The sequence below is a fragment of the Bombus huntii genome, chromosome 14, assembly GCF_024542735.1.
Source record: "Bombus huntii isolate Logan2020A chromosome 14, iyBomHunt1.1, whole genome shotgun sequence".
Taxonomy (NCBI): domain Eukaryota; kingdom Metazoa; phylum Arthropoda; class Insecta; order Hymenoptera; family Apidae; genus Bombus; species Bombus huntii.
Genome location: NC_066251.1, coordinates 5712172 through 5736903, shown reverse-complemented (window position 1 = coordinate 5736903; position 24732 = coordinate 5712172). Strand labels below are relative to the sequence as shown.

The window sequence follows — 24732 nt, the reverse complement described above, 5'->3', positions numbered from 1 at the left end:
TTTAATCTTTAACAAATGTTTAATAATTTTATATAATAGGAAACAAACCTGCATTTGTGCAGCAGCCTGTAAAAGCTTTATCCTGAAGTGATTCGTTGAACTGCTGTGACTTTTCTCCATATTTTGACGGAGAATTTTAACATCGTCCCAAGTGCAGCCCACTTTCATCAGCCAATGGAAGTCGTTATAAATACAGCTAGGGTAAGTCTCGTCGACTTCGATCACAGGTAAGAAATCCTCGTTCGTTACCAATATTTTATCTTCGTGATAGAGTAAACAGGCGAGAAAAACGCCGCGTCTCAGATTCTTCTGAAACTTGCTGGTGGCCGAAAAGAGCTGTTTTATCGTTGTCTTCTTCTTGTGATTACGCCTCTGCACGGCCGGCGTTTCTTGAGTGTACTCTGGGCGCCTGATATCCGTGAATAAAGTATTCAGCTGCTCCAATCGGCCGGCAAACCTTGGCACTCTGCCATCGATGTCTCTCCAGCCTGGAACAATAGTTACGTGTCTTCACTTCGAGTTTTAAAAACTCCGATAAACCAAACGACCGGTACGTGTGCAATGCAAATTCTAAATTTAACTGGATTCGAATGCAATCGAGCGAAATCTAGGCGCGAGCTAAATATGGATCAGATTCGAGATCGATTTCGTTCTGTACTTTCCAGCTGTGTTACTCGATGTTTTATATGTAAAAGACACGTGACAAGTTACATGTCCAACCTTTTATAGAAGGACAGTTTTAAAATTCAACATTTGCAGAGCAAATATGTATTTTTCTTTCTTTCTTGAACATTTAAAAAATATCGATATTGAACATTATTTATGCAGACTAATATCGATTAAACTAACACAACAATTAAACATATTCGTTTCTTATAAGAAACTTATACTAAGATTTATATCTTTGAATCTATTAGATTATTTCATTTCATACTGAGATACTATTTTTCAACCGAGTGGCATAAAGGTCAGGAAATTAACAAAAATAGCCTTCTGCATACGCTCTTCATTCGCAATGCACTCTATAGAAAAAAAATAAAAAAATGATCGTACTGCTAGGTGTTACGTGGGCGGGAGTCGAGTTCCTGAACCTGCTGTAGCCCTTCAAATTGCCAGCAGCTGCTCGAAAATAATACTTCTGTCCCTGAATCAGATCGTCAATCCTGCATTCCCTTTGTTTCATATCTAGCACCTCTCTCTCGCCACAGATCACCGAGAAATCTTCTTTGATACTCCATTGGACTTTAAATTTTGTGCAGATTGGAGAATCATGGGAATCTGGTTCTTGAAACCTCACTGTTACAGAATTTGTTCCTGTGACGTCCACTGCGACCAAAAATGGCATGTCTGGTGGCCCTGAAATAGATTAGTATTGTCAATTTTATTTAAAAATTTTCTACTCTCGTATTAGCCGTTACTGTTTATGCATTTTTGGAAAGTTTAATTGTGTACAAATCTTACAGAATGCATACAATTTACAAAAGTATCTAAAATATCTAAAGTAGAGTAATTCTTATAATATTTAGCAGGTAAAGCAAATTTTTTACTTAAATTCTGTTTTTCTTTTCTTTTCTTTTTTTTTTTTTTTAGTCGCGTTAAAAAATATAAAATCAAAATGATACTTGTGTATGACTTACTCGCTTGATCGAATCCAAGCAACATTTTTCTAAGCGCTCTAGCTCTTCTTTCCCACAAAGCGAGTTGCTTGTCCTCCGCGCTACCGCCGCATCCCGTGAGATTGTTGTGCTGCGACGAAAAACTTGATCTATGACTGCTTGGTGGTTCCAGGAGGGTAGTCCCACCGCTGCCGGAAGTACTGCCGCCGAGTTCTTGAACTCTGTGTTCAGCCTCCAACAGCAACGAAGCCAAGTGACTGCCCAGGGACTCTGGAGATTTGACTGCGCAAACAGAATCAAAAAGATTCCTTGTGAAAGTTCAATATCAAAGGAAGTTCGAGAAAGACCAAAGAAAATTGCAGAGAAATGAAAGATAAGTTTTCAATTTTTGAGAGTTTAAGTGTCACTGTAGAAACGTCTCTGGAGAATTAAATCGAAGTTCAGAAGAGCACCAAGACAGGCTTTTATAATTTATGAAAGACAATTTTATAAAACCAGAACCAAGAGAATCTCTCGTTTGATACTAAAACTTTATAAGATTTCTTTACATAATCATCCATCCCACTATGCTTACATCAACTGATATTCTTAAAAAAAAAAGAAAAAAAAAAAGAGTGAATATAAAAATTCCTTATTTGCATCTTCGAATTTCACGAACTCACAATTTCGCAAATTACGAAACAAAACGAGAATCATAATAAAAAAATAAAAAAATTCTGGCAGAGAAGGCCAATTTTTCAAACGTCACGAATGGACTTTGTTAGGAAACAATTTAACTCTCCGTAGACTGGTGGAAAAATTACGAAAGAGAAAAAAAAAGGAGAAATAAAAAAGGTTGGTAGACGAAATTTAAGAGTGGACTATCGAGGAAACGCGTAATGGAGTCAATTGCACGAATCAACGTGGTTTGTGAGCGGAGAATAGTGCAAAAATCATCCGGCTAATTGAGCCGATTCAACTCGTACCCGGTGTTTATGAATGTAAAATCTGCGGTGGTTTGCATCCGGGACAGACGGTTACGTCGCGATCGTTTAGCCACAATTGTGTCCACATCGGATATCGATTTTCACTTTCTGCCAAGGGACTTTATCTCTGATCGTGTCATTTTACAACTTTCCATGTGGTTTCTGACAGTAACGAGAGATTAAGATATCGATGACGAGATAATTTTTATTTCCCCTCATTCATAAACCGAGCTTGTTACAGTATGGCTATTTCTGTTGAAAAAGAATTCTCTAAAAAATTTGATCTAAACTAACGAGACGAAGATCAAGATAAAAGAACCAGGAGAAACGAGTCTCTAGTTTCTAAATGACGAAATGCGAAGAAATAATTGAAAGAAATGTTTCGAACGAATTAAATTTAAGTTTAGAAATTTGGGGAAAAACCACGACAAGTTTATCATTTTTGTAGGAGATTAAGTGCACTCGCAGAAGCTTTTCCAAAGTATTATTTACACATTTCGAGTAATACAAATCTTTTGAGAAAAAGCGAAGATAGATCTATAACTTTCAAGAGGTCAAGTGTATTCGAAAGTGTTTTCTAAAGCGTAGATTTCGATTGATAAATGTTCGAGAAAGACCAAAGGCAAATTTTTGATTTTTAAGAGCAGAAGATAGAAGAAATTGGTCTAAAGAATCGGAGCTAAATTAATAAAACTGTTAGGAAGAAACCAAGACGACATTTCACATTATATAATAAAAAAAATCTTGATTTTTTTTTCGTTGAAGATTACATCACGCTTTCACTTTAAATAAAGCAGAATCGTCCGAGAAAAGTGGAGATTTTAATTCAAGAGACTTTAATGCCAGCATAAATCAGGTTGGTAACAGCGTTACATCATTAAAATCTCCGAAGTAAACAAACGAGTATTACATTGTAGAACGTGTAAAACGTGGCGTAAAGCGATGGAATTCCATTATAAAAGTAATTTCGCTCTCGTAAGGAAGATTACTCGTCTTGCATAAATACATCAGATTCGCTTAACCGTTTCAATTGAAACTTTAATCGGCGAATATTAACTTTGGCGAGAGTGAGTTACGCTAGAAATTAAGGAATAACAAAGAGTAAACGAACACGGGTAGAAAATTCGATGTACGCATACTTTAACATGTGTATGTATATCGAGGCCAGAAATGTTGCTCAAGCCAATATATTTGTTACGATATTTTAAATTTTCATTGAAATTTTATCTTGTATCTTGGCGCCTCTTTCTTTTAATGTGTCTACTACTAATAAATAGTATTATTTCTTTGAGCATATGTTTTAATTTAATTAACAGAAAATTTCAAACCAAAGACATTGTTAGAGTTCACATTAATTGAAATTTTATTTTGTATCACGTCACCTCTTGCTTTTCTTACGTCTAATGAATTATATTATTTCTTTGAACCTATGTTTCAGTTTAATTAATAGAAAATTTGAAAGCAGACGTATTTTTGGAGCTAACGCGCTTGCTGCAATATTTCATAATTTAATTAGTATCTTTTTGTCCCTCCCTTTTAACAGGTCTAATGAAGTGTATCTATTATTTTCACAATTCATACAAAATTGAATACCAAACGTGTTATTAAAATTATTTTAATCATCCTTTTATCTCCTCTTTTCAATACCACTAATAAAGAGTACTTCTTCGATCTTTTTCAACACATGTTTCAATTTAATTAATAAAATATTTGAAACATGGAGATATTGCCGAAGCTAATATATCTGTTGTAATATTTCAAATTTTAATTGAAATTTTATCTTGCATCTCGTCACCCCTGCCTTTTCATATGACTAACAATAAATAATTGTATCGCTTCTCTGTACATATGTTTCAATTTAATTAATAGAGAACTTGAAAGCACACATATTTCGAGAGCTAACGCGCTTGTTGCGATATTTCAAATTTTAACTGAAATTTTTATTTCTATCTTTTTGTCTCTTCCTTTTGACAGGTCTAATGAAGCGTTATCTATCGTTTTCGCAATTCATACAAAATTGAATATCAAACATATTATTGAAAGTAACATCTTTGTCACGATACAATAGACGATCAGATAGTAACCGATTGTACGAGTATTTCGGAGATTATCCTGGAAGATTAGATTAAAATGGAAAAGCGGTATCGTAAGGGCGATATCGCATTAATTTTCGTCGAAAAGCGAAAGAAGAGAGGAAAGGTTGTAGAGTTTAATTATCAGCGGAGCGAGATTCTACGCTTGCGATTACACTTGTAAATTGGCAGATGAGGAGAAAGGCTCGGTGGAAAGTTTCTTCGCTCCTTTTCACAAGCCTCGAATTCTCGTTATATTTTTTGTTCCATCGCGGTCGAAACGCAATAAAGCTCGACTGCATTTTTATTACAGACTGCGCAATACTAATAGGAATTCTATCCTGTTCGGCTATTCCTCCCCCTCTCTTTTTTTTTTCATCACTAAAAATCGCTACGTTTTTTTTTCTCTCCCTTTAATTCCTCTCCAACTTTTAGGTCACTATGAATCCATCGTGCAATCTTTTCGAATTTGGTCGTTCGCCACGTACACGAGTAAACTTTCACATTGAACTATATATTTTTCGGATCGTGTTCCCTGTAGCCGTGAACCAACTGAAGCTACCAACAAATTATCTCGAGGGTGGAAAATAAAAAGATTTTGGGGTTTCGTGCCATTCATCAAACTTCTCTGTACTTTTTTTTTACTCTGACCATACAAACGAGAAATTCGCAAGCAATTGTTTTCCGAAACAGAGGCCACCTATCGAGAGGTGTTCAATTTACCTGCTTTTCCACACCGAAACGGTCTGAAACATCGATTTGATTGAACAAAACAAACTACTCCGCAAACGCTGTAAATTTTTGAAGAATCTTTGCGAAGTTTCTCATTTTCTGCACATTTTTACCCTCTGCCCCGATCTTTCCCCCATGGACGAAGAAATCGACGAAGAAAATTTCTAAGTCCTTTACTTATGAAGTTTATAATTCCTATCTCGCGTATAACAGGAGCACCGCTCGGTTATGAGAGCAGAAGTTTTTAATCCTTAAAGGCTATCATGCGAGAAGCTATCATCAACTATAAGAGGAGAAGTTCCCAACCCTTAAAGGCTATCACGAGCCAGAGAGTTCGTCTCGTTACATCTTTTTTAGATTAAAAATTAAGAAGTGGAATTAAGTGTTTCACTATTACTAGATGATACTGATAAGAAACATCAGATGGAAAACCTAAGAGAAAAACTTCAGCGTGTGATGGCCTTTAAAGATCAAAAACTTTCTCTCTCTTTCTCATAACCGAGCAAAACTTTCGTTACAAGAAGAGATAATTATATTATTGCATTATAAAATTTATTACTGAATTACAGATTCCCTTTTTCGATTCTCCTTTGCTGGAACCTGAAACAGTTTCACGTAATACAATTTCACGATAAAACGTTCAAGTAAAAAATGTTCATAGTCTAATGATAACCAAATGAAATAAAGCTTGAACGATATTAACACGTAGTGAATATTATGTACTTTTGTAGCCAAGTGACGCGAGAATTTAATAAAATAAACTTCGTAAATAAATAAATCTTCGTTCTTGCAAATTCTTATATTAACAAAAATTGAGAAACCGATCGATCAGATGATAGAAGAAATTACATAGAGTTAGACGAGCAAAGGAAATAACGATAAATATACAATTTATTAAAAAAATTCTACCGGCTCGTTGGCAGACGTTCCAACTTAAGCACGTAAAGTAAAATAATGCTATATGAGGCCATATTAAAACCTGTTTGGACCCATGGAATCCATTGGACATAGAAATTCTTCAACGATTCCAATCGAAAACTCTAAGATCCTTGATAGATGCACCTTGATATGCTACCAACGAAACAATACATCGGGACCTCAAGACACCCACAATCAAAGAAGAAATATCCAAATTCAGTAATAGATATAACATAAGAGTTAATAACCATCAAAACCCACTAGTTACTCAATTTCTTGACACGTCCTTGGCATTACCCTTTAGATTTAAGCACTAGATTCAACTAGAATCAAACACACGATAAACACTTATTAAACACGACATAGTACCACGCCAGAAAAATTTACTCGTAAAATTCATCCAAATAAAAAAAAAAAAAAAAAAAGAAGAAAAAATATACAATTTGAAATTAAATTAAACTAAACTAAGCAATGGCAATGTTATCGTTAAACCATACTTCGTAGAATACAACGCTGTTGAAGACTGAGAGTTAAAGGGTGTTAAAGGAATTTTCGCGCCGATCGAGAACTGGATAAACGTAACAAACGAAATTTCCAATTGAATTCCTGTGTACTTACACTGGTTACCCTCCTGTGCGCCGAACGCGACCAGCATTTTTGCAAGCGGCCTATTGTTGCTGAGCACCGCAACATCCAGGGGTGACAGGCCGTCGCTGTTCACGCTGAAAGAATTCAATTCACACCGACGTTACTGCTGAGAAAATATTAATTGCCATTTAACGCCAGATCATTGCAGAAATCACGTTAACATAATTTATCATATCTAACGATTCATCGATGAGATTTCCTTTGAATGAAAAAAAGAAAGTAGCAAAAAGAGTCTAATACGAAAAATACACGAATTTCCATCGTGTGATCGTAGTCGTGTGCACGCATAGATTAAATAAATCGCAAAATCCATGGAAAATTCCAGCGGATACCATGTGCCCGCGTTCGAACGGAAAATAAACGGTTACGCCTATTTCCGTGAGGTAATCGGCATCAATTTCGTTCCGGGATAAACGTGCTTTCGCGAACTGCCATTAGTAAACTGGGACAAAGAGAGAAGAAGTGGATAAACGGATTATCGTGGCAGCGAATGGACATTCAGCGACGATTACGACGCGTGTACACCGATTGCAATGCAAACGTCGCGCAAACTCGCGGATCGCGATCATTCGATTACGCATCGAAAGTTCGATGCGTGTTTGTCATTTCGTATTCCACTCGTTGCGTTCGATCATTTTCGCGATCGATTCATCTTTCACATTACTTTATAACCAGTTAGCTGTCGCGACCTCTTTGAAAATTGTATAGCTGAAATATGTCGCAAAAAGCGAGCAATGACGAGTATACTCGTCAAATATAGAGTATCTATGACTGTTATGTAATATAGAATTATGTTGTAACGAAACGATTCTTTTATTTTTTTAACTTCGTCACTACAATTTGCTGCAATTATCGAGTTGCAATTTAAACAGCGAATTGTAAGTATCTTTTAAGCACGACGAGTGTACTCGTCATAATAATCAAATATTATCAAAATATTGCCATTTCCTCATAACGAGTATACTCGTCACAAACAGCTAACCGATAAACAGGTTGGTAAGATGAGATCAGAAGGATATTCGAATCGAGCTAAGTAATTTTCTCTGCAATTTGCCAAATTTCGTAATGAACGATTTGTAAGTATGGTACTTGAAGCAATTTACCGGTGTTAAAAAATGTAACATTCGAAAATATTTTTATATTATCGGTTCTTACGTGAAAGCTCTGATTTGAATAAATTTTGGATGAAACTTTGTAGGCTTGAAGCCAACAATGGCACATACATTAATTTTACCACTCGTCAGGAAAGTAATTCTATCTATTTTTTTACGTGAAAATGAAATACGATCTTTTATCAAATAATATATCAAAGACTAATGACGCGAAGTTCAATATCGATAAGATGTTGAAGCTTAGATGACTCAAGTATAATCGATGTCGACTGATTAGAATTTAAAATACTAAATTTGGTAAAAATGTGAACAGTGATCTGTTCGTTCGAGGGATCACCAAAGTTTCATCCTTTTTCGTTCGGACTATTTTTCTTGCGAAAGTACGTGTCAAGGAAGAAGTTTCAAACTCCAGTTTGTTCTCTCCGGATTGTTCTTTGAATAACAGGTACTTCAGAGTATCACTATATTAAATTTCCATAAAATTCTATAAAAATCTACGATGAAATTTCAATTTGCAATTATACCAATTCTGCGACACGCTGTGCAATAAAGGGCGGAAAAACAATTAACACGCGTTACGTATGACAACGGAACGTTGCATCCAAGTAACTTTCGACTTAAGTAGATTACATATCGGATGAATAGTTATTAGCGCGCACAGCATGCTCGCTGTGGAATATCTGCGTCTATGGTGTCCATTTACTCGACTAAATCTAATTATCGTCGGGGATTGCAACATATCTAACGAGCCTTATGTTACGGATCGATACGATTACAATGTAGGGACCGTGTAACGTGTCGAAATGCGTACGAAGGGTTTGTCTGGGCCCTAGACAAACGGACGTTGCATCGAACGCTAATTAACGCGAGCTAACGTACTACAAGGCACCAAGCAAATTGGAATTTACTGTCTCGTGCCTCGACTTTGTCCCGTTCTGCTTATATCAAGATCCACCGATAGGCTAACAAACCGTGTATCGATGTGCCAATGAATTTTAGTCGAATAGAATTTTACGAGGAATCGTGATTTATGGTAGCAACTGCTCGTAGATGTTCACATTGTCTTCGTCGTGTCTAGCGGTTCGCCAAGTAGGGGAATTTTACGTAAAAAAGTAAAATTTGATGGAAAAAGTCAAGTTTCTTCGTTATATATTATACTTTGTTATAGTTAGACCGCGGATTTTTATGCGCGTTCGTATCTTTGCGAATATAAGTAAAAATGTTGAATTTCGATGGGAAATTGTTTTACCTACCGAGAATTATGGACAAACACTGTGCTTTGGATATTTTACACATTTGTTGTGTATTACGTGCATTCTCGCAATTTTGCAAAGTGCAATTTTGCACTTTCAAATTTCCTATAAATGCATAAAAATTCGCAGTCTGGTTAAAGCATCGTCGTGTAGGTTTAATATAAGAGACTGTTGCTTGACGTAGTTTGTGAGAGAGGATAAAAAAAAAAAGAATTACAAAGAAATATAGATGAAGTCAGTTTGGTATAATACAGGTGAATTTTATGGATGAAATGTAAAAGGATAATGAAATGTAAGGTGCGGTAAAGGTGTGTACCTTACTTGATGATATTAAATGCTTGATTCGTGAAACATATAATTTGGCAAACAAAAGAAAGTTTATAAAATAGGAAGCATAAACAGACACTATGATCTTAAGAAATGGATATAAAATTTAATGAAAACAGCGAACGCGCATGTATATCATAGAGTAGGTGATCGTCACAAATATGATAATATGAAATTGTTAGCACGAAAGTTATTAAAATTCGTAGCGTATCAATTTTAAATTCGCTTTTAAATTCTCAAATACGGAATATAAATAAAAATAAATATTAATAAATTCAGAAAAATCTACGCTTTTATTCCATTATTCTTTTTATTCCTCCTTTTCTCTCCCTTCTCTGCACCCTCTACCTTTCTTCTAAGTTACGTAACACGTTGCACACTTTCGCAAGTAAAACTGCAAAACTGAGAACACGGTTGCGACAGATCAAGTCCGACTTTGCATTCAATTCGACGTCACAACTAATATATCACAATGACATGAAAGCGATCATCGAAAATAAAATCGAATCACTGCGGAACTCGACATGGGAAAACGAAAACACGACGATAGACGTCCATTCAGTCCGAGATGATATTTTCCAAAAATAGACCTGCAAATTCGTTGGACAGCAAATATCAATCGATATCCATAAAAGACTGAGAATAGGTCGAACAAGCTCACCCACTTTTGCTTAATCGCAAAAGAAGGAAGGTGTAACATTTGCGATAAAAAAAAGAATCACTGTAAAACGCTTATTAATTGGGTGCTTGAAATTTCAAAACGAAAGGGAACAACGTAACATTCCAGGCAACTATAAACCGATCTTAAACAGGACGGAAGTATTAAAACGTGTCTTACAGTTTCTCAGAAAGACACAAAGCTCTTCTAACTAATTTAAAAAATATAAATATATATATATTTATATTCATATTGCATAATATAAGGCGCTAATAATCCTGAGAGATGGACGAAGCTCTAAATAAATAAATTAAAAGGAGAAGCTAATATTAATATACTTTGTAAGTATAATAAATTTATAATATAAAAAATAATTTCAACAGAAGATGTTTCGATCGAATTGATCGAAAAATTGCTATCACGAGAAAGTAACATTTGGGCCAGGAACGCGCGCTTTTTATCTTGAACGAATCGAGCTTTCGCCACGCTACAGCAGCGAGAATTAAAGAGAGGTTTTTGTTTTTCGAAAAAAAAGAGCATAAATAGGGCAGCTCGAATTTTCCTCGTAAATTCTTAACTGCGATCCGAGGAGAACGATATCTTTCGCTCCCGGCAGGATACGTTTTTCCACATGGAATCGACCATCCATTTCCTGTATCGTAAATTGTTATCGAGGATAGGAAAAGAAGTTAGGTCTCGGGAAACAGACCTGAATATTTTTCCGCTGAATTTCTCTCGTTCCATAATTTCCACGAATAATCGAACGGATCAGCCATGTGAAAATCAATGAAAATTTCCTTGTTACTCTTCTGGCGATGTGATTTGTGAAAAATAAAATATCTATAGTTACATCGAAATAATAGTCTTCAATTTTAACTGAAAATCTAATAGGACGTGTTACTTCAAAATTTATCGTGTACCACTAGAGAAGGCAAATTAAAGTCATCACTTTTGCCAGTAGATATAATTAATACTCGAATTTCTTTTTCATTTATGGAAAATCTAAAAATGAGCATAATAGTAGGTCTACGAAAATCAACAAAATATTTAAAGTACGAAATAAATCTCTCCCTATATTCTATTTTTTTTAGTTACGTTTACAAAAATATATTCATAAAAATATTTTCACATATATTTTTACATATTATTTCATTTCTGTTAAAAATAGATTACACTCTGTATCTACATTTGCAAGGACTAAAATCGACCTATTTGAAACTGATTCGTCTTTATCAGCTTTTAACAACGCTAGTTTCGATTCGTTTACGGAAAATTTAAAAATTGAGAAACGCAGGCGTAATATACAAAAATATGTAAAATGTTTAAATTAGAACACTCGTCGTAATATAACTCATTTTCCTCAATTATGCTTATAACAGTACTAATTTTCATAGATAATTCACAGGTCAAATAACGATTATAAAGGTTTCTAATTAATTGTCCACATGATCAACCACGATTAAGACGATATAAATAATTACAAAAGAGAATAATTATCAGGTAACTACAATGGCTTTAAAAAATCGATAAACTTTGGGAATAGGAATCGGGTGCTTGTTTCAGAGGATCCATCGTCCAATCCTATGTTAATTGGCTTGTTTTCTGGGGCTGCCGGCGAAATTAATTAACAGTTGCAATTAACCTATATCAGAATCACGTGGAGTGCCATCGTTGGCCGGTTCTTTGCCTCAGTCATCGAACCAGCGCGTTATATCGCCAACATTTTTCCCATTTGCGAAGTGTTACATTTTTGTTTTTCCGCTTGTGCGTGAGAATTTCATTCGAAATGTATATTCTTCATTGCACGTGAAGCATGTATTATTAAAACGTTTCCAAACGAACCGTGAAAATGTTCCAACTCGAGGCGAAATGAAATTCTATCAAAAGCCGGAAAAATATTCGGAAACTCACCTGTTCACATCCACGTCTGTCGACTCCAAAATCGTTCTGGCTTTGTCGAGATGGCCATGTTCCACGGCTGCGAAGAGGGCTGGAAAAATCAAAACGGGGAATAAATTGAAACCACCGTTCATAGGGAAACAGTAATTTTCCTCGTGGAAAAAACGTTGGAAATTTTTATTGTTCCTTAACGAACCGGCTCGTTATATCTTATTAATTCATTTCGAAGTAAGAAACATCAAATGTATTAAAATAACGAAGAAAATAGATGAGAACTCTAAGAAATAAATGAATAAAAATTGACCAAAAAAAGAAATTGTACAGTGATGAACAAAAGTATGGACATGTACAGTTCCGTATAAATCTATGAAACGTACGATTCTTTATCTAATTTGTTTATCAAATATCACTTCGGAGGTTGAAGTTCAAGTACATCATAATTCATTAGACGTTAAACAGACGTGTAGTAAAAATTAATAATAATTGTTCTCAACGAAACGTGAGATTTCTCTTGTAAAATCGACACTGGAATTGTTTAGAAACACACACAGGACGAAAAGTGTAATGTCAAAATAATATCAAAGTTGACATAGAAAATTCTTACAATTTCAGTTCTTCAAAAATAAAAGATCTACGTACAATTGCTTCTGAAGACAAGCGAAATCATAATATTAGCTCTCAGTCTTTGAAAATTCAGCTTTCAAAATTACATTACGAAATTAATTAGAAACGGAATACATATGACTTTAATTACTATAGAATCTTCCAAGTTAACTTATGCTAGTACTTTTCTTCATCGCTGTAAATGTTTAAAAAATAGGAACTTCTTAAAGAAATGAATGGCAAATAAAGAAGAAAAAAAATCAAAGATACCATGCAGGTGTATGTTGAGAGACTGTGCCGTTAGGGGATTGATGTGCACCGACGAAATATTGTTCGATTGTTGATTTGGCTGTTGTTTTTTCTTGCCGAAACCTTCCAGGAACTCCATCCCTTGCAAAGAGTACAGCTCTGCGTGAACACAAATCAAAGCAACTGGATAAAGACAATCCGCCAGAGGAAAAAATTGCAAGGAAAGTCTTTCCGCGTGCAGAGATAAATAAATAAGCACACGGCTGGACGACGACGGACGCAAAAAAGGATTTTCATTCGTGTAATTATTGGATTGACAACTAAGTGTCATTACCATGTAATGACAAAATCCGCAATCACTTAGTTGCTAACCCAATGGATAACAAAATCCTGACGACTGTAACTCGATTGTGCAGACCAATCGTCGCATAATCCGAAGTAGAGCAGAATTTCGTTTCTATTCGTGTTAACGCAGTATATACATATAGTTAATTCAACATTCTTGTACAAAGATAAACACAGAGGAGAAGAGTGTTCTTCGCGAAAACTAGAATATTTCATTCTTTCTTATTACGTATTGCGTAATTTTCGTCTAATTAAAATTCCTTTGAAGAATTCGCGCGTCCTCGCTCTCTTCTCCTCTCTCCCGCCTGCAGTGTCAAATGAAGCAATTAGAAAAGAAAAATAAATTGCAATAAGCGGTCTGCAAGGAAATCTCTTCCCCTTGGCTTCGCTATATACGTGGAAAATCGATAAAATTACTCTTGTTTCGTAATATATTTATCGACCTAATAAATACGATATTGCAGCAACGCATCTTATATTGAGAGTAAAAGTGGACTAACAGCAATATTAAAAAAATAAAGTAATTCGCTGTTAAAAATAGATAGCTGTGCAACGATTCACTTTGGTACGTTAGTTGGTTTTATTTAGAAAAATGAATTCCTCCGCTTCTTTGGAATAAATTCATGCGAATCATAGATTGGCAGAAATTCAGAGAAAGTGTGGCTTAGTCCATTCCTGCTCTCAATAATTCTATCGTAGAGTGTCCTGTGTAGGCATTGTGATTTATCAACAGACACTTCAGCTAAATAATTCAATTTGCCTAAAGAATTCGAAGAAGGTTTATTCACTGAATGTGTATGTGAAATTATGCAATCCGTCTGTCTATATTAATCGTAATATCGTATTGATTATAACTCTCCGCTAAAATATTCCTATTTATTCCCTGTTTCTCATAACATATGATCAGACCGAAAGGATTGATCTAGTTTATTTAAAGAATTCGAAGGAGACACGTGTCTCGAGTATACGATATCAAGTATCATATATTAATCTGACTATCTACATTAATTACAGTAATATATAATAATCGTTAATGTAAAATATTATATTAAAACTTCGTATGGTAGAAAAGAATTCTCTTCTAAATGCTCTCTAAGATATGAGCCAATTTAGCGGAAGAAATTCGACAAATTCTCAAAAAAGCTGATAGCCCATACTTGATCCAGAAGTGGTCGTGACAAGAATCCTATCCATGGACTCGGCATCCCTCGAGTCTTTCATCGACTTCTTCCTGCCCACCGTCACCTTGCTACGAAAGCTTCCACCGCGAGCATTGGTCCAAAAATTCGCGATATTATCCACCGTCCTGATCCTGCAGGACTTGGATGAGCAAACCGAAGTCTTTCGAACTTTCTCGCCATCCTTCCGCCCTTTTTCCGTCGCCTCGATCCCGCGGTCATCCGCTTGCCAATCGAACAACGTCGTCCCATCGACCGTGTTCAACGCCAAACTACTCCTCACCGCCTCTTCGTCTTGTAAAATCACGTCGTTCACCGACAAACTCCTAGCTTTCGTTACAGTGAACACGGGACGATTGTTCTTATTGCACTCGAAATTCGCCTCCATGTCGAACACGGTTTTGTCCTCGGCGGATTTCCTCGTTTCATCTTCCGTTGGTCTGGCGGGATCTACGACTATCGTTAACCCAGTATCCTGATACGACTTCTCGATGGGGCGTTCTTCCTTCGTTTCGACGTGATCAGAATGCTCAGGTTCGAACACGAAACTGGAAAAGGACGAGTCCAAGGAACTGTCCAGCCGGAAAGTAGGATTCTCATAGGACAACTGGCTACCACAGAGAAGGTTTCTCTTCTCTTTCTCTCCGTTCGACACGGACGAAGTCTCCTCGTTGCTCTTCCAACGAAATATATGAGTTACTCTCGGGGACGAGGCGTCGTTGTTCCTCTTCGATGATTTCTCCTGCTCCTTGCGACTCTTGCCCATTATTCTGTCCGTAAGGCACAACTTGCTCTTCAGGTCCCTGGTGATTTTACGAGACTCCAGCTCGCTCGAGGAAATCGAATGTCCCAAGCTGGGAGACGTCGAGAGACTGTTGAGGGACTTGTCAGAGTCTTTCGACGAGTCTTTCGACGAATCGTTTGGAGGAATTTCGGGGCTTTTGGTTGGCCACGTGGTCTCTTCTACGAGGGACGTTTGGTTTCGGCGTTTCTTCGTGTCTCGCAGTGGTACCGGGGAAAGATCGAAGCCAGAGTTTAAACGAAGACTCGCGTGGTTTCGCAGCTTCGACATGAGCTTTATCGATGCACGAAAGGATCTCGACCGCTTCAAGGTCGACATCCTGTCGCTCGACGATCGCCTCGAGAGCAATTCCATTTTGGGACTGGACGCGGATAATTTGCGAAATTTCATCTGGAGGATCCTTCGATGTTTGCGGCTGATTTCTTTTAATGTTCGGAAAGTTTCACTTGGTTTTTCTCGATCTCAACCAACTTAACCTGTGCGATCACGCACAGTGTATTACGTATGCTATCACATTCGGTTTCTTCATAACTCGTGACTATCCTCGTTGACAATTTCGTTGAATATGCACAATGTTTGACTAAATATATCCTTCGATAGAGACTCATGTTACGTTTGATTTTCTTTGGCAGGGAAAGACTCCTTTCTTCTTTGGTTTAAGTAAGCTGAAATGTCACATTCTCACGGTAACCTCAAACGCTGACGATATTCCGGTAGATAAAACACAGACTGTTCTTTCTTTGGTCGGGCAAACACGATGAACATTTCCTACGAACGACTGAAAGTGTCGAAAGAAAAATTTACGACAAATGTCAGGTATCGCGAAATATATTTGTTGCGGCGAGAAATAAGCGTCCATTTGGATTACAGCCTATAAATATACTTCGTTTCTCATCAAGGTTAATAGCTCTCTTTATGACGACATTAAAAACATCGATACGTGGAATCGCCGTCACTCGCGCGAACAAATAAAAAGTAAAAATCAATAGTCTCCCGAGAAGACAAGAAAAGAAAAAGAAAAAAAAAGGAGAAAGAAATAAGAAGAGTAGAAGAAACTAATGCAATCGTAAGAGCAATAACGTGGACCGCATTTTAAATCGAAATCCTACTCAATTCTACCGTTCTCTAGTTCCATTTGGAACAAGTCCCTGGGCTTGTTAAACGGTTAGATTACTCACAAAACGCGGCTACACCGGGAAAATTCATATTCCACGTCAAACGAACAACCGTAATTTCTAGAAACATGATAAGATAAGAGTTATCCGAGTTAGCCGAATTTTAATACCTTGAAGCACGATCTTGAACTATGCACGAAATAATCAAACTTGTATAGTACGAACCAGTGTTATTAAAACAATGAAAAACGATGAAACAATTGGAACGATCCTCTCGTAGGGTTGTTTGATCTTCTATCGTGTAACAACTGACGAAAGAAACAAATTAACTCGTGGAAATAAAGTAATATACACGCGCCACAGAATTACGTCAGTTGCAACTGAGAATATCGACGTTAGCCTCGCGGACTTTCATTTTGACGAGTAGAAATTACGTCCTCGTAGATAACCATGATCTGCGATGTTGAGCTTGCAACGTAAGTACGCGATACGTTTATTTCACAGTTTATCACGCCGGTGTTAATAACGAGTTACATAATCTCTTTGCAGATGTAGATGGTTCAACTTTTGCTTCTTGTAATCGAATTTCACGCGTTCACACGACAAATGACATGTACATAATAGTCAGTCTGACTGAAATATTCTTCTGACTTTGATAACTCTATCCGAACGAACGAGGAAGAAAATGAGAAAAGTTTGAACGCTATCGCGGACGAATTTCAAATCGACAGACGCTCGTTGCGACCAACGCGAGCGAGTCCGAACGAATGCGTGTCACACGACAGACTGACGTATGCCCGTAGCGAAACGATTTTATTATTTACTTAGGACACGCACCCGGTCGATTCCAGTGCGCCAACCACAATTACCCATTACGAAGAAGTGGACTGAACGTCGACTCTTCCTCCTCGAGACGAGCGTGACAATTTGTTAGCCCAATCAAACTTATTGCCGGCGTCCGTAGCTGGCCATTGGATCGCCAAGATCGAGGGCATTGCATCGAGAGTGGCCAAAAGAGTAAATCGAAATGGTTAGAGCAAGCATCGAGGAAGTGGATAAACGGAGATTTGATTGTCCAACGTCACCGATCTTCTGATTTACTTCTAATCGATATAACGCGATCTTAATGTTTCTATCGAATAGATTGATTGCCTCTGGAACTGTTTCCTGGCGAGAGAATACGCGCGATATTTATTGGTTGGATTTAGGATTCGATTAGAGAAGCATCGGAAGGCAGCGAATTTATGGCACGAGTGTTTCTTGAAATTGTTTGGAATTCTTGACCGAGGGATATGCAAAGTGATTTTGATAATTGATTTCAGATTTACTGAAGCATCGGAGAAGATTAAATCAGACTACAAGTATTTTCTAAAGTCGTTCGCAAACTTCTGTACACAATTTGAGTGGATGTTTGTAACTGCTTTAGAATATGAATTAGAATTTTGCGAAATATAGAGAAGCGTTGGAAACGAATTTCTAAACTGGCTGTACGAGGACGCTGAATACTTTTAAACCTCCTATTACACTTTTGCGATTAGTCACGGGAAACTAACAAATGACTGACGAGTTACTTTTCAACTTCTACCATAGAGATAGATGTTCTGTTAACGTTAGATAGCTTTGGGATTAATGCCGATGACGAATCTGTACAAATTTGTTTCAATTGGAAAAGTTTCGAGATCTGTACTTAGTCTAGAAATTATTGATAATCCGCAAATATTCCTGCATTCGTTACTGTAACTTTCATCATGGAAACAGATATCTGGTTAAGCTTCGTCAGCCATGGAATTAGTACAGAAAACAAATCTCTCGGAATTTCCTAGTTTTCACAAGTTTCAAGCTTCCCGAGTATCTCACAAATTATTGACAATGCACAAATATTCTTGCATCTGTTGCAATAATTGCTTCAATTATTATGGGTCATAGCTATAGCATAAACGTGTCAAACTTTCATAGCCCTAGAATCAATCTTCCTGGAAAATCTGTAAAATATTTTAATTTTGAGAAGTTTTACGATCCGCACTCGGTGTATAAACAATTTAAATCTACAAGCGTTCCTGCATCTATTGCTTCGATTATTATGAAACATATTATGGAATAAATAAATAAATATTATAGAAATATGTAGATAAGCTTTAAACTATTAGCTATTAGAATTAATACAAACAACGAATCCGTAGAAAAAATATTCTGTTGTTTCAATTATTATGCGTCATAGCCCTAGAATCAATCTTCATGGAAAATCTGTAAAATATTTTAATTTTGAGAAGTTCTACTATTCACACTCGATGTATAAACAATTTAAATCTACAAGCGTTCCTGCATCTATTGCTTCGATTATTATGAAATATATTATGGAATAAATAAATAAATATTATAGAATATTTATATACAAACTAAATGTATATATTATATATATATAGAAAATTTCTAACTCCCAAAAGTTTCGGGCATTCTGAGTATCTTACTCAAATTATCGACAATCTATAAACAATTCGTGAAGCTGTTATTCCGATACTCTTAGAATTAAAATTAATACTGATACCGAATCTCTGCAAATTCTCAATCTCGGATAAGTTTTAACGTTTCCTGCTTTTACTCGTCTCCAGTAACTTACGAACATGACTGGGCAATTTCTAGACCTTTCTGCGACCGCATCTTGAGCAGTTACATATTGCGGCTCTTGTATTGGGTCGGCAACTAAGTGATTACGGACTTTGTCATTAGGTAGTAATGACAGTAATGTATGAAACACGCGCTTCATTCACCGATATGCGACTGGAAACGAACAAAAGCATTTGTGTACTGAACGAAGCAACTGGCTAGCGAACTTTGCCCGTAAACTTCGAGGAAACCTGGAAATCGGACAAGTGGATGGTTTGTCGACGAATACAATTAGGCTAGAAGATGAAAGTGAAATAAGTGGTTTTGCAAGCTTCACGAAGAAGACGCATCTCACCATTGCAATGAAGAATAGAGATCGATCTGAGCATCGATCTCATCCGAATATTCTCTTTGAGATCAATCGGCTGGGTTCGATAGAATGACCATTGTTGTCGACGAAACTTGTGATTTGAACGCCAAATAGAAATTCCTTGCAGATATATGCGCAGCGAAAATCGACTGGTCGACGCTTATCGAAAAGTAAACGGTGTCACGAGAGAAAAAAGACGTAGATGCTAAAACCAATAAAATAATACGTAAAAAGAAAAATCGATGGATATGAAAATCGTTGTAGGAACGAGCCGAGGTAAGTGCAAATTAAACAGAACTGACGGAAATGATATTATAAGCACGTCGATGATTAGATAAACTCGACAGACGGACGATTGGAGGCTGGCAGATGGTCGAATTGTTAATTTTGAAATGTTGATAAGCACACAGCGTAAAAGAATGTGCAGTCGGACACACAGGTCTGTGTACGCTTATTGAATTTTACGTATTTGATTTATAGAAAAGGACATAGTAGATGCCGGAAAAATCGTAAATTGTAGGTCGTTTTTTATACCCGTGCAGCGGAATATAAATTTGTATTTTTTATACATGTTCTCGTGTATACTTCTTTACGTATATCATTTTCCTATACAATGTAAATTTAATAAAATTCCATATTTGGGTTCTAAAGATATTAATGTAATAATAAGTCTACTTTTTTAATGAATTGTGTAACTTATTTGAATATGTAAGTCGTACATATATAAGTAAATTTAAATATAAGTTCAATCAACATAAAATTTGATACGATTTCTCAACACAATCTAATCATCGTTGTTATAATTATTTCAGAATTGAAGAATGTACGTAGGCTTATGTAAGAGACTATATGTTTTGCAACCAACTGGACTGCAGAAACACGAGCAGCTTCGACGTACTCGGATCGATCGAGAGGAATAAAATCGCTCTCTTGCGATACAGATTGGAGTTCGTTAGAAGTTAACGAGGTAATTACGGTTCGTCGAGATGATAATGGGATAATTAAAGCCAGAGGTAAGTAAATTGTCAGGGGAGGATTGATTTGTCCAAGATCCCGTCGACGCTCTAAGAAACTGGAGAAATCAAACGGCAGCAATTATCGACTTTGCAACTTAAGATATTACAAACTCTACAACAAGCAATATTATCTCTCAATGATTCCTTCAAACGACGAAATCCTCCACTTTCGAACTTCAAATATGATAAAGACGAGAGCAAGCAAAATAATCTTTCATTGATTCCCTCAAACGGTAAATTATCGGCTCTAGAATTTGAAATATTAAAAAAAGCAAAAAAAAAAAACAAAACACGCGATATTATGTTTGATTAATTTCTGCGAGCCGCGATTATCGACTTCAGAGCTTCGAATATTTAAAAAAGAAAAGCAAGCAATATTATCTGCCGGCAATTCCTTCAAATGGCAATTACTATCGGCTTCAGAGCTTGAGACTATCGAAGAAAGAGAAACTATCGATATTTCTTTCGAATACCTAATTTTTCCGAGTGGCAATTATCGTGGTTAACAAGCGAGAGAGTACATCAATTTCTTCATCGAGAAAATATGTATCTGGATATAGAATAGTAGAAGGGGTAGAAGAAACAATAGAGAGATGAAGAGGATACATATCAGTAACTTCCTCTCGTTTTAACGTCTATTGTGCTAATGGCCACTAATAACGCTTCCGTTTCCCCTTTCTTCTTCGTGATTACTGTCTCACGATTGTTACTACGAAAGATCGTATCGTCGTAATTCCACGCTCAGATTTCCAACAACGTTAAAAGACGAAGAGGCTCTACCATCTAACGAGATACACGTTCGCCATTTATATTGCCTTTCGAATTCTCTCGATATTATAGAAGCCTATTTCGAGTCTCATTTAACTAGAAAACGCAGCAGAGCAACCCGTGCCGCGGTAACAATGTTAACAAGAGATCTCTTTTTTTTTTCTTTTCCTTCTCGATAGAGAGAAGTGGCTTTGCCGCATCGAGACGCCGATTCCATCGGATGGGCTTCAATCCGAGGATATTACTTTCCTCGGCAGTCGAATGAAATTAGAACTTTTACTACTTCCCTGTCGAAGCAACTTTTTCGCCACCATTAAGAGCTCCAAGCAACGAAAGTGGATTACATTACGGAAAATTGCTTCGCGTTTTCTTGTTCGATGGAGCTGGATTAATCACCCTTTGGAACGTGCTGAAGGGAATAACAGAAAAGACAGGAGAAAAATCATTTTATGGCCGAGTCGTGATTTTCCGCGCCGCTCGATCCCACTTCCCCTCGATACCAAATGAACATTCGATGACCAAAATGAAATTTCCGTCATCGATAATGGTTATTCATAAGCAACCTGAAATTAATAAAAACCGACGAGGATTGCCGATAATCAAAAAAATGTTTCACGTTTTATGTTAACATAATATAATTAAGTTAATAGCTTTTAAAATTTGTCTTATGGCACTTACAATGTCTGATCTCAACTAATATTGTGTCTTCCACGAAATCATAAGCTTTGAATGCCTAATACTTACGAATAATGTAATATAATGTAATATGTATCTTTTTATATTTCTAATTCTAATTTATAACAAGATTTATCGTTTTATTATTACTATTATTATTTATTTTGCTATTATTAATTAGAATTTTGTTTTACAAATTATACAAGTATAAATACAGAAATATAGAAGTATAAAAATTTATGCAAAGTACAATAGTATAGAGACAAGTGCTGTATGAAAAATCTTCGTTAATGTACAAGATTGTGGCAAGCGAAAATCGGATGCGAATGTGTGAACCTCGATTCGAGAGCGATCAGAGGTAACGAACATTGTTCCTGGGGATCCAGGCGCGGGAAACCAGGAGAAAGGGCAACGAGGGCAAAGGATACAAAAGACAGAGTAATAAACGGGCATCCAAGCCACTGTTTTATCTCTGCACAAGCGTCGACGCGCTGTCACCGAAGCAGAAATCCTGAAAAAACGATTTGCGGCTAACGGGGCCTTTTATAAGCCACGTTTGGTTCGATGTGCCGGGTTAGGAATCGAACGACCACGTGTCCTCTTTGTTAATCTCGCAAAAGGAATACGAATACCGATTTCGACGAAAAATACGATATCAAAGGAAAGGAAGCCTGGAAGCTCTCCTGACCCTGACAAAGAGTAATTAAAGCATCTGTCCTCTTTTATCGCGTCGTGCTCGTTATATCTCGTCGATAAATTACAATCCATTTTCTCTGAAGTTACTGTACTCTGGCATTGTTAATATAGCGTTGTTCCGTAACGAATCGCGTGCCACCAGCAAGCCATCGACCGTGAAATTAATGAATCGTTAAGGAAAGTACTAATAGGGAAACGTCAGGTGAGGAAATAACAATTTTTTACGATAATTCTTGGATCCTCGCCGCGGACAGATTAAGACAAAAGTTGTTATCGATGTTGAAAATTGAACTAATCCTTTCAATATTTACATATATTGTTCATATATCGTATACGTGTACCTATTTGATTTTATATTGTATTTATGTGTGGTATTATATTTATTTTACACGTTAAGTTAACGAGAAACTAATGATTTTCTACGAACAATACGTAGTTTCTTGTGGAGTGAATGAATCGTGTTTATAAATTCAAGTTGCTTATTCAAAAATCCAATATTCTATCAAAATTAAATATACTCAGTGATGTGTGTTGTAGGATATTTGCACCGCTGATAGATTCCATTATTTTGGCGCGGATTTCGATAAAGTGAAGTAGAACCCTGTTTTCAGCGGATCATTTCTCGGTTATTATGAAATTCCCAAATAGAACGCGTAATTCATTGAATCTATAGGAACGAACAAATCGCTAAAAAAAAGAATACCGGACTAGTGGGCTGAGATAAAGTAAAATAAAAAAAAATTCTCTAATAAAGCGCACGATACGCGAGAATTAGGGCAATTAAAACGTAGAACGGCCTTGGACAGATGAAAACGTTAACAATGGATCCTTTTGAGGCGTTCTCCCTTATCGGAACACCGTCTACGATAAACTGCAATCTACTTCCTTTGCCGCGTGAAACTACGGTTCTTTGACACCAGACGAACGCCTCCTTCCGCTCGTCAAGCTCTTCCAACTGACTCAAGACGCATACTTAATGAATTCGAACGACGTGTTACAAAAACATAGCAACACGATGAACATCAAGATACCACTAGACTGTGAATACGCGTAATACTTAAAAATGTACAAAACGTTGCAAATCAGGTATCCGTTATACAACGTACATATATAATTTATAATATTTAGAAGATTTATAATAAAAAACAAATCTCTATGTAGCCTCTATTACCTTAGCGTTCTAATTGGAAATTTTTAATATTTTATTTCTTTAGTATTTCAATTAGTATTCTTTGATATATTCCATTTCTTCCTGTTAATAAAAATACGCGTAAATATCTGCAACCTAATTATTACATTACAATGCGAAATTAACAACCAAATACGATTTTGGCAACTTGAACAATTTATATAAGTCGTAATATTTACAAATCTATCTGTTTTACTATTTCTTTGTGTCCATAAAAATATAAGATTACGAGGATACAAGACTCACACCTACGATGAATATTGTCGAGACGTGCTATTGTAAGTAACGTCCCTCTAATTTTTCATGATAATAATTTTTCATGATAATAATTTTTAACTCGTCGTTTGGTGAATCATAATAACGAGAAGAAGGCAAACTGCCGTGAGATCATATGATAGAGATGAAGCTAAAATATTAACCCTCGGCGAAGGCTGGATCAATTCTGACTCATGTAGTTGTTTCACGTTTATTACTTTCTAAGTTACATTTAAGTGTTATTATTCCATCAAACAATATATGTACATGATTTTGATAACGAATTTATTGTTTAAGTGGATTTTGCTGTCATATTATAGTCAGCCCTTCGCTTCATTATTATAACATAAAATAAACAGTGACTCAATCGCTGCTGGGCGGGCATTAAAGCCAGGAAAAGACACGTAATCATTTTTAATTTTGATTCTAAGAAATATAACGTACGCGCTTAACCTTAACCATTTACTAACGCTGCTGCACAACGCGTTACTAACACGAACGACCAGACCAGTGGGCGTTAAGCTTAACGTTATAGTAAATAACATGCTTACGAACAGTTAAACTTAACGCTCAATGACCACATACTATGTATGTATGCATTATTTTCCTCGGAAAAATATTAAAAAATAATGATCTTTCTCTGGTCTTACAAAATATCATATCTTTA

The 24732-nt window shown here is 36.3% G+C and overlaps 1 protein-coding gene across 10 annotated transcripts in view; it reads right to left on the bottom strand.

The window, feature by feature from the left end:
• Positions 1–24732, bottom strand: part of LOC126873107 (uncharacterized) — a 183877-nt gene that overhangs the window by 5652 nt on the left and 153493 nt on the right. For 3 of the 10 annotated variants that reach the window (XM_050633638.1, XM_050633639.1, XM_050633637.1), the window contains 6 exons: positions 13074–13211; positions 12213–12291; positions 6922–7025; positions 1638–1898; positions 1054–1356; positions 49–488 (listed from right to left, as the gene is read on the bottom strand). In XM_050633638.1, coding sequence (XP_050489595.1) covers positions 49–488; positions 1054–1356; positions 1638–1898; positions 6922–7025; positions 12213–12291; positions 13074–13211 — 1325 coding nt within the window. The other 7 variants (XR_007692305.1, XM_050633632.1, XM_050633634.1 and 4 more) reach the window with 6 other exon arrangements.